Source organism: Augochlora pura, chromosome 1 (genome assembly GCF_028453695.1).
Source record: "Augochlora pura isolate Apur16 chromosome 1, APUR_v2.2.1, whole genome shotgun sequence".
In the NCBI taxonomy this organism is placed as follows: Eukaryota; Metazoa; Arthropoda; class Insecta; order Hymenoptera; family Halictidae; genus Augochlora; species Augochlora pura.
Genome location: NC_135772.1, coordinates 16,837,939 through 16,849,387, shown reverse-complemented (window position 1 = coordinate 16,849,387; position 11,449 = coordinate 16,837,939). Strand labels below are relative to the sequence as shown.

General features: G+C 30.6%; 1 protein-coding gene across 1 annotated transcript; it reads left to right on the top strand.

Annotated features, from left to right (window-relative positions):
* Positions 1 to 35: 35 nt before the first annotated feature.
* Positions 36 to 11,368, top strand: Msps (msps cytoskeleton-associated protein 5). Its single transcript, XM_078181147.1, has 32 exons — positions 36 to 521; positions 1,098 to 1,164; positions 1,248 to 1,441; positions 1,595 to 1,801; positions 1,905 to 2,024; positions 2,110 to 2,285; positions 2,355 to 2,578; positions 2,654 to 2,848; positions 3,099 to 3,279; positions 3,389 to 3,501; positions 3,634 to 3,844; positions 3,923 to 4,086; positions 4,181 to 4,332; positions 4,404 to 4,622; positions 4,700 to 4,883; positions 4,967 to 5,173; positions 5,250 to 6,254; positions 6,382 to 6,585; positions 6,661 to 6,796; positions 6,865 to 7,058; positions 7,150 to 7,367; positions 7,567 to 7,719; positions 8,099 to 8,281; positions 8,384 to 8,552; positions 8,641 to 8,799; positions 8,998 to 9,185; positions 9,458 to 9,620; positions 9,689 to 9,862; positions 9,945 to 10,091; positions 10,183 to 10,357; positions 10,434 to 10,570; positions 10,703 to 11,368. Exons 2-31 carry the CDS (start codon positions 1,108 to 1,110, stop codon positions 10,568 to 10,570), a joined length of 6,009 nt encoding a protein of 2,002 aa, XP_078037273.1. The 5' UTR covers positions 36 to 521; positions 1,098 to 1,107; the 3' UTR covers positions 10,703 to 11,368.
* The last annotated feature ends 81 nt before the right edge of the window (positions 11,369 to 11,449 follow it).

Here is an 11,449-nt window from a genome sequence, read left to right as displayed (position 1 = left end):
TATTCGTTTCTGAGATCTTTATTTCACTCTAGAGAAGAAATTTCTACATAATCAATCATTGAAAATGTTTTAAGTACAACAGGTTATATCGATTTTTAAAAAGTCAAACGAAAAATTACAAAAATCAAATACATTGTACCTACATATGTACTCCTTTCATGAATTTGAAAAATAACGGTAAGAAAATGAAAAAACCAGTTCGGGATTCCGGACAAAAGAAATTTGCTTTCAGTACCATCTATCGACGCAACCAGTTAACTGCAACATTGACCGGGTTCGCAAAATTCATAGTTTCGAAAGATTGTTTTGTTTGTCTTTTCGTTTACGTTTAGTCTTGACGGTTATAACGAGGATCCAGAAGACTATTTGAAAATTAAATGTAAAAAGTCAACGGTTGCCGAAAGGTCATAGTGGACCTTCGCCTAACTGCTTGAACGGTTCTAATGTATTGAGTCAACGATTTTTCTACGAAGGTTGACTGTCCTGTCGAAAATTATTCTCGTATACCTTCGTTTTGTGAGGTAAGTACGAATTTTTAATCATGAATGTTTTCGATTGATACCCGAAATTACCCACTGTCACGAGACACAATTGTCTTTTCTCGTTCATTCTAACACGAAGCATCTGTAACAACTAACAACAAATTGCTATTACTTTCAACACTTAACGAAATGCATGAATCGTTGATATTCAAACATATCGACATGTAGAAAATCTTTATAAAATATAGACCATTTTTCTATTATTGTTTGAATGTCTATACAACAGAAATTGTCATCAGTCTCTGATTATTTTCCGAATGTAGTAATGAAATCTAGGTTTTTAGTTACTGCCTTATAAGGTTTGAAAATAACGTCAAGTTGTAACTTATGACACTCCTAAGTATAGCCTCGTTTATTTCTTTGAATATTGTCTTCTTTTTTAGAATAATTACTGTTGACTGATATATAAAGAATCTCTTTGTTAATTATTTTATACATTAAATTTATATTGACAATATGTTTATAGTACTTATATTGTTTCATGATTATAATTTAAGTGATACGTAATAATTGATAATATTGATCAAGTTTCATGTCAATTCATTATTTTTATAGGTTCTAAAATATGGAACAAGATACAGAATATGTTAAGCTACCGTTAGAGGAACGATGCGCACACAAGGTATTATATCCTATACTCTCATCTGTAATTCAAAATATAATGCATTTATTTCTGTAATAATTTCATAAATTAATATTATACAGTTATGGAGAGCACGTTTGCATGGTTATAAAGAGTGTGTAACTACATTTCAATGTATCGATGATGAAAAATCACCCGAATGGAACAAGTTCCTAGGATTTATAAAAAAGTTTGTAGTAGACAGTAATGCTGTAGTTCAAGAAAAAGGGTTGGAAGCAGCATTAGCATTTGTTGAAAATGCTGCAGTGGCTGGAAAGTAAGTATCATGTATCGAAACAAAGCTTTTAGTTTATGTACCAATTAATACTTTGGTTTTATTTTTTCTACTACTAAAAAACACTGTCACACATTTGTATACTACAAAGTGACAAAAAATTCTAGATAAAATTAATTCTTTATAATTTTATAGGACTGTTGGTGAAGTTATGAGTGGGATAGTTACTAAATGTATTGCAGCCCCAAAAGTGAAAACAAAAGAGTTGGCAGTGCAAATAATATTAATGTATATAGAAATTGAGAAGCATGAAGCTGTTCAAGAAGAATTGTTAAAGGGAACAGAAGCCAAAAATCCAAAAATTGTTGCTGCATGTATCAATACTTTAACAGTGGCTTTAAGGTAATTAAACATTGATTTTTATTACTGAAATAAGATAAAGTAGACAATATTACTCTCTCTATATATATTGTGACAATATTTATTATTTCTTTATCCAATACAGACAATTTGGTCCAAAAGTGATTAATATAAAGCCTCTATTAAAAAAAATTCCTGGATTTCTTGAAGATAGAGATAAAACAGTTCGTGATGAAGGGAAATTCATGGTCATTGAGATTTATAGGTACTCTGCTAATATTATAAAATTATCTTATCTCAGAAAAGCATAATTGTTTGTATAATACAATCCTGTTTGTATAATTTTTTAGGTGGATAGGTGCACCATTGAAACAACAATTAAATACATTAAAGCCAGTACAAATTTCAGAATTAGAAGCCGAGTTTAACAACTTAAAAGAAGAGAAAGTTGTGCCAACTCGGTTTCTGAAATCTCATAAACCAAAACAAATATGTGCTGCAAATTCTACAAATGATATCGTTGAAGGTAATCATTGAAATCATTTTACAGTATCTTTATATTTTCTTCTCTAATATCAAGCATTTTTCAATGAAGATGGTAAAGACGATGCTGATAGGGCTTCTGTACCAGACATCGATCCTTATGAATTATTAGAACCAGTAGATATTCTTTCTAAACTTCCAAAGGATTTCTACGAAAAAATTGAGGCTAAGAAATGGCAAGACAGGAAAGAAGCTATAGAAGCTTTGGAAACTCTTGTAAAAAATCCTAAACTTGAAAATGGTGATTATGGCGACTTAGTAAGAGCTCTAAAAAAGGTATACATAATTTATAATTAAACCACGTTTAATTTGTTAGTATTACGTTATTTATGGTTGAAATGTAATGAACAGGTGATATCTAAGGATTCTAATGTATTAGTGGTTACATTGGCGGGAAAATGTCTAGCTGGTCTAGCTACAGGTCTTAAAAAGAGATTCCAACCTTATGCAACTGCTTGTCTTTCATCAATTTTAGAGAAGTTTCGCGAAAAGAAACAAAGTGTTGTACAAGCACTTCGGGAAGCTGCTGATGCCATCTTTCTTAGTGTAAGTAAAATAGAAAGTGTTTTAAATTCATTCTGTGAAATATTTCGTCCATATTTAAGTTCAATTTGTGATTCATGAAATAGTAATAACTACCGAATTGGGAAGTTTGAAAGATGTCTATAACTACTGTCAATTTAATGAAAATTTCAAATACTGCTACATTATGTTTCTAGCACATTTGTAATACATAATATGTAATTGCACCTTAGTGTTCTATAAATAGTAATATTGTACTTTCCACTTAAATTAGATTTCCATTGACGTTTTACTGGAGGACACACTTGCAGCTTTAGAAAATAAAAATCCTGCAGTTAAAGCAGAAACCGCTGCTTATTTAGCAAGATGTTTTTCCCATACACCACCACAAAGTTTAAATAAGAAGTTATTAAAAGCATATACTGGTGCACTTCTAAAAGCGTTAAATGAATCAGGTATATCTTAGAATTTAATTTTAACAAAATGGTTTTTATATTTATTATACTAAATAGTTAAAATGATTAACCTATTGAATAATATAATGCTAAAAAAAGTGTCTTTTAGATCCAACTGTTCGTGATGCTTCTGCAGACGCTCTTGGTACTGCAATGAAATTAGTTGGCGAGAAAGCCATGACACCATTTATTACAGATATTGATAATTTGAAGATGACAAAGGTGCTTTTTACTTAACAATTCGTATCTTTTTAACATTATTTGTTATTTGTTTGAAAGTAACGGTCTATCAACACTAAAAATCGAGATACTGCCTGCATTATATATTTATGTACATTCATTTTTGTTTATTAGATCAAAGAATGTGCAGATAAAGCTGTAATACACGTTAAAGTTCAGAGTACCTCAAAAATGATATCTGAAAGACCAAATACGGCGCCAAGTAAAATCGAATCAGCAGTGAAAGCCAAGGAAGCAGATTTTAAAGCTCCAAAGAGACCGTCTACAGGCATAGCTAAGAAATCCTTAGCTAAGAAGCCATCTGGTTTATCTCTAACAAACTTAGGTATTCGATTATTAAAAATCGATAATAATAGGCTTTTTAAAATTACACTGAATAACACTTCATTTGTGTTTTTCACAGCTGTTTCAAAGAAGCCATCAGCTACAAAAACGCAAACAGAAAAAAATTATAGTGCCGAAGAAATAGATGAAATGGCTACACAATATTTAGCACCAGATATCCTTTCAGGTCTTGTTGATACTAATTGGAAGACGCGTTTGTCTGCAGTTGAACAACTTTTAGAGGTAGTTGATGTACTCCTTTTTTTCCACGTTTATAAGAATAATATAGAAATTAATTAAAAGAATAATTATTTTTATAATATAATTTATATTTTAGTTCGTAAAACAAATGAATTCATCAGAAGTACCTTCACAAGTGATTGTACGGACAGTAGCAAAGAAGCCAGGTTTTAAAGATACAAATTTTCAAGTTTTGAAATTGCGATTGGAAATAGTGAAGTATTTGGCAGAGAATTTCCCATTTTCAAAGTAAGTTACATATTTAGTTATATCTTCGAATAAAATGTTCATGTCGATTTACTTAAATATTTTTCTTACAGTACTGTTTGTGAATATTGTCTCATGGACATAACAGAGAAATTGGGAGATGCAAAAAATAGTACAATTGCCGGTGAAACTCTTTTATCGATTGCAGAAGCAACGAGTTTCGAGTATGTAGCAGATGAAATAGTAGCATTTGCTTTTAACCAGAAGAATCCAAAAGTTCAGCAAGAGACATTATCGTTAATATGTAGAGGTCTCACAGAATTTGGCTGTGTGTAAGTATATCGTTTTCTTAAGGAATGAAGCTTCAGTAAAGAAATCCTGTAACATTCCTAGTATATGTGTGTTTTAGAATCAATGTTAAATCATTGATGGATAATATTAAAAAGGCAGTTGTAGCAACAAATCCTAGTGTTCGTACTTCAGCCATTACGTTGTTAGGTACCTTGTACATGTTTACGGGAAAACCACTGCTAATATTCTTTGAAAATGAAAAATCTGCATTGCGTCAACAAATTGAGCAAGAGTGCGAGAAGGTAACTATTAATTCTAGTACATCTTCGTATGAGTTAAACTTATCGTGAACAATATTGTACTTAGCAAAATGATTATTTCTTAGCATAACGGTGAAAGTCCTCCAATACCAATTCGCGGAGTAAAAAGCAAAAAGGGAAAAATAAGTGATGATGACGACGACGATGCTGAAGTGGATAAAAAATCTGCCTGTAATAGTGAGCTTGACATAAATAATCTTATTCCACGAGTTGATGTTAGCAATCAAATTACAGAGAGTCTTCTGAATGAATTATCTGATAAAAATTGGAAAGTGAGTAATGCATTTCCTACGATATGTTACAAAATTTTTTATGTAATCAATTAATTTAAACTTTCTTTTATACTAGGTGCGCAACGAAGGCTTGCAAAAGATAAATGCTATTATTTCAGAAGCGAAATTTATAAAGGGTTCTATTGGTGATTTGCCTCAAGGATTGGCTTTACGATTGGTTGATAGTAACAGTAAAATAGCACAATCAACTCTAGGCATATGTCAAGCATTGGCAGTGGCCATGGGTCCACCAGCAAAGCAACATATTAGAGTTTTATTCCCCGGATTCATACAATGTTTGGGCGACAGTAAAAATTGGATTAGAACAGCAGCGATATCGTGTATAAATACTTGGGGAGATCAGTGTGGGTATAAAGAATTTTTCGATGGAGAAATAATAGGTGATGCATTAAAGTCCGGATCACCAGTGCTTAGAGCTGAATTGTGGAATTGGTTAGCACAAAAATTACCACTGATTCCCGTCAAGCAAGTACCAAAAGAAGAACTTCTTGTATGTCTTCCATACTTGTATAATAATTTAGAGGATCGTAACTCCGATGTTCGGAAAAATGCTCAGGAAGCAGTATTGGGTTATATGATCCATCTTTCTTATGAAGCGATGGCTAGGAATACGGAAAAATTGAAGCCTGGATCTAGGACAGTGGTACTTGCTGCATTAGATAAATCTCGACCGAACTTACCTATGAAACCATTACCCAAGAAACAGCCAGTGGAAGAAAATAATCAAAAAGTTGTTAAGAGTGCAGGAGCCGTAAAAGCAGCAAAAACATTAGTAAAACCTAAACAGAATCAAGCCACATCAAAACCTGGCAGTGCGCGCAAGAAAGATGACGATACAGATACAAGTCCTTTGCTGGTTACGAATAATCTGAAACATCAAAGAGTAATCGATGAGCAAAAGTTGAAAGTTTTAAAATGGAATTTCACAACACCAAGAGAAGAATTTGTTGAACTTTTGAAAGAACTTATGACTGCTGCAAACGTGAACAAAACTTTGTTGGCAAATATGTTTCATTCAGATTTCCGGTATCATCTGAAAGCTATCGAAGCATTAACCGAGGTAAATATTTAGACTGTTTATTAACTATTTGTGAATTACTATTTTGATCTTCATCGATTGTTTAAAAACTATTTCTAATGAAAGTTAAGGTTATTCATTTAATATGAAACGCAATTATAAATTTTAGGATTTGCCTAACAATAGCAAAGCATTAGTGTCTAACTTAGACCTGATCCTCAAGTGGTTAACATTACGATTTTTCGACACAAATCCTTCAGTATTATTGAAAGGTCTAGAATATTTACGAGTGGTGTTTAATCTATTAATAGAAGATCAGTACCATATGTTGGAGAATGAAGCTGCATCGTTTATTCCATATCTCATCATTAAAGTAAAGTTTTTTTTATATTTATATCTAACTCATATTTTTATAAGTAATACATATAATGAAAACATTTTTGTTTAGATTGGAGATCCAAAAGATGCAGTGCGTAATGGAGTACGAGCATTATTTAAACAAATTGCATTGGTATATCCAATCAGCAAATTATTTTCGTACATAATGGAAGGTTTAAAGTCTAAGAATGCTCGACAAAGAACAGGTATCGCCGTATATGAATAGGAGTACACAAAATACAATCAGGTAGCATTAAACAGTTTTCTTTTTCAGAATGCTTGGATCAACTAAGTTCCCTTATAGAAAATTATGGAGTGTCCGTTTGTCAACCAACTCCAGCATTTGCATTGAAAGAAATAGCAAAGCAAATAGCAGATCGCGACAATTCTGTTCGGAATGCTGCTTTGAATTGTATAGTTCAAGCATATTTTCTTCAAGGAGAACGAGTATATAAGCTAATCGGCCAGGTGAAAAATTATTTAAATGGGATTACTCAAATTTACAATAAATTTTTATATGAGATAAATGTTATCAATTGATTAAACTCTTCATTTATAGATATCAGAAAAAGATCAGTCATTATTAGATGAACGTATCAAAAGGGCAGCTAAAAATCGTCCAACGAAATCTGCTTCAGCAAACAAACTTGCACACCCTACAAGTACAACTCCTATCGCTTCTAATGAAGACGTTAAAACGGACTATGAAGAAGAAAATGAAGATATACTTGAGCCAGAACCTGCTTCGCCACCACCGCCACAACACCAAAATGAATTGTACGTATTGCTATTCATAATCAAGGTTTTATTTGCATGCATATATAAAACCATACCCCGTACTAATGCTTTTGTTCATATGATACTAAGTATTTTTCAATACTGTGATTAAGAAAAAAGAATAATATTTAATTTATTTTCTATTGATTTTTTAATTTTATTTATGTTGGCACGTTTTTGCTTTTTAATGCTTCTTCAGGGGAAATGTAACAGACATAGATGCAGTAGCACCTGACAACACAGCCGACGCAATACAGACGTGTCCTATGACTAATGAACAAACTTCAGAAACATCGCCAGTAAAAAATACCACCATGTCGCCTCAGAGTGATCACGAAGATAGTACTAAAACGTTCGTGCTTCTTATGTATCCATTTGCAATGTACTGTGCACGTCATGGTGGTGGGACATATAAGATTGTAGTATCTATTTACTTTTTTCCTATTCTTTCTTTCTGCTTTTTTTTCAAATATTTCTTTTGTTTATGAGAATGTTAAAATATTTTTGATATTATACAAGTGATTTGTCAGTGAAAAAATTAGGTGACAGATGAAAATAAATTTCAAGTGTTTCAATATTGTTAGTAATTAGCTTATAATTAACTGCTGGATACATACAGATTGAGACTCGTATAATACGAATTATTTTCTTTATATTTAAAATATCATAATATGTTTTTAGTTTGCTTTCTCCTAATATTATAGTAACTTGTGTATTATTTAATCATTTAGGTGTAATTTAACACCAACGCAGAAAAAAGTAACAGGTCCATTTGGACTTGATATGGATTACTTACAAAAAATTGAATCAGAGGCACCTGTAAAATTCAATAACCCTGTTCTTGTGGAAGTGAATGTAACCGAGCTTGAAGCTCTACTTGAATCTCCAAATACAGCAAATCTACCGAAAGTGCCGTAAGTAATTTACTACCAACTTAATGATGAATTATTCTTTTATGAAAAATTAAAATTATTCATAAAGAACATAATATTGTTATTATACGATTTATGTTTCAGAATGATACCAATTTCTCCTCCGAAATTGTTAGTATCAAAGTCAACAATGGTTACACAACAATTGAATACGACTAACGCAAGTAAAGAAGATAGTCTTGAACGTAAAATTCTTGCAATGTCTAGCTTGGATTTAGCAGTTGCGATTCAATCAATGAACAGTATCGATAATGTTTGTATTTATAACGAGTGTGTTACAGTTTACTTCACTTATTGTACATATATATATTTTTATATATATTTTCTTTTACTTTTTATAGTTGATTAAATCCCATCAAGTTCTGAATTTGCAATCCAAAGAGGATAAATTTATTGGTTCAATAAACATGCAACTGAAACTTTTGCAAACATATCCTTTGCAACAAGGAGGAGCAGATATATCCAAAGGCTTTAGGAGCACGTTTATGGTCATTTTAGCGGTAAGAATATATATATACATAATAAAAGATTAAATAAGGAATAAAGAAAATTATACATTTTCATTATAATATAATACTAACATGCAAAAGCAACTAAAACGAACACGTTTATCAAAAGTGAGATTGACTAATTTTTAATCAAAACGATGTAAATTTTTATAATATTGTAATGTGTAAATTATTTTTGTTGTAATATAGTTCTACGATAGTGGAGTTCTTGGAAAGAACGTTCAGTTGATTCATTTAAAGGAACTTGTGGATCAAATGATTAGTTTGCTAGCTGAGCATAAATTACACCATTTACAACAGGCTGACGCATATTATCGAGTTATTAATAGCATTGTTTGCAAAATAATAGACAATTCAAATCATACCACGATTATATGGTAATCTTCTAAACAGTAATATTTTTATTGACAGTTTATTAGCCAGGATCGAAATTAAAGTTATAAATATATTAATTATTATTCATTGTAGATATATTACTTTCTATATGTTTAAAATCAGAAAATAAGTAAATGATTAAGTAATTATGCAATCAGATATTTAAACTATCTGAAGAGATTAAATAATCCTTTTTTAACAACTTGGTCAATAAACTGTTAATGATGGAAGTTATATGTAAATATTTAATGTATTTAATATATTTAATATTTAGTGCTTTAATAAAGTTGCTCCATGGATGTGCGGAATCTAATGAACCTTCTAAGTATGAAGAATTAGTTATGAAATGTTTATGGAAAATAGTAAAAACAATTCCTAACTGGGCTGGAGATTTAAATTATGACACCATTCTTCTGGAAGTTCATCGCTTTTTAAAAGTATGTATTTTTCTAATCTGTTTGATATAATTGTTTAATTCCGATATCCATAATTTGATGTTTTCTAGGATTATCCTACCCTGTGGTGGAAAAAAAGAAAATCTGACACTCCATTACGAACGATTAAGACAATTCTTCACAGTATGACACGTATAAAGGGCAGTACAATTCTCAGTCATTTGACTCGAATAAATAACACTAATGAATCAGAATTGCATACCTATCTCGTAAGGCTGATCGCGGTTAGTTTAATTCATTATTCATGTGGTAGTGCCTATTATGTTAAGGTATATAAACATTCTAACACATTGTAAAATTTAACAGACTTTCAAACCTGATGAAATCAATAATCCAAGAACATTGATTAAATCAAGTAATAGTGGTAAAGCACAAGAACACTTGTCGAAGTTTACACACCAACAATTATCTGAAATATTTAAAAAAATTGGATCGAAAGAACACACGCAAGAAGTACGTGAAATAATTTATTATATGTATCATCATCATCATCATCATCGCGTATTTATGTATACTATTCTTATTGACGCTATTTTTCAAACAGGGTTTAATACAGCTATATGATTTTAAACTTCAATATCCCGAGGCTGATGTACAACCTTTCTTGATAAAGTCTCATCAATTCTTCCAAGATTTTATAGAACAAGGGTTAAGAGACATCGATCAAGCAAGAAAAAATCAAAATCTTATATCACAAACTAATAATCAATATTCAACAGGTAAATGATTTATACAAAATATTGACTTAAATTTATTATTAAATTTAATATTGTTTATATAAATCGTGTATCATAGGCGACCCCACCGGACATGACGAAAAAAGCCTAATGGATCCGTTGCACAGGCTCGAAAAACTTCGAGTAAATGAAGCACAATGTAAATCTACTACTCAATCAAGACAACATGAATTAAGCCCCTTCGACACTAATTAGGTAAGCAAGAACATTAAATTATACAAGTAAAAAATACAAATTTAAATTGATTTTCATTCTCTTCAAAATTCTGTCAATATAATATTTGCTCGATATTCCGCACATTTATTGTTTATATTTATTGTTTAACAGGATTGCAGTGCTTAAGTAAATGGACGAAGAACCAATAATACATATAACACACTATTAAATAACGTGCATAGATAACGAATGTTAACAAAAATATCCACTGTAATGTTATGCTGTTCAGTGCAACATTAACTGTAGCATTTACGTTCGAATTTTCAGTAGTTACATATAGATCATATAACTACTAACTGCATCAAGTTTATGTGTTACAATATTTAATGGAACTATGACCGTGTTATACTACTCATATTTATGCGAATTTTATAATAATTAAGCTATAAGACGGAAGTACTCTATGCTCTCTTTAGACTGATTTTTGCAGTCGATTTACATTTCGTTATTTCTCTTAAATAAATCATCTTTTGTGTATATTATAAGCTATTTTTTGTTAATTCTATATTTATGAAGTCAGAATATAACATCTGCAATTGTTTAATTAATCGAAATTGAATCGTACTATGAGAAATACTATTCTCCGTATTTATATCCAAGTATACGAATATTATGAATAACAATTTAATACATTAATTTTTCGTAGTAAAGTAGTATATAGTATTAGGAAACTATAATAATAATAATTTAATATCAATGTCTTCAAGAAATTCTAGAACATCTTACGTAGTGTAAATAGACTGTGTATATATTCAAATATTCAATAAAATATGTCTTACAATATCACTGTTTGTTGTACTTGCATCTTAATAAGAAGTAATCACTTTTACCATTATTTATAATGTGATTTGAAATAAT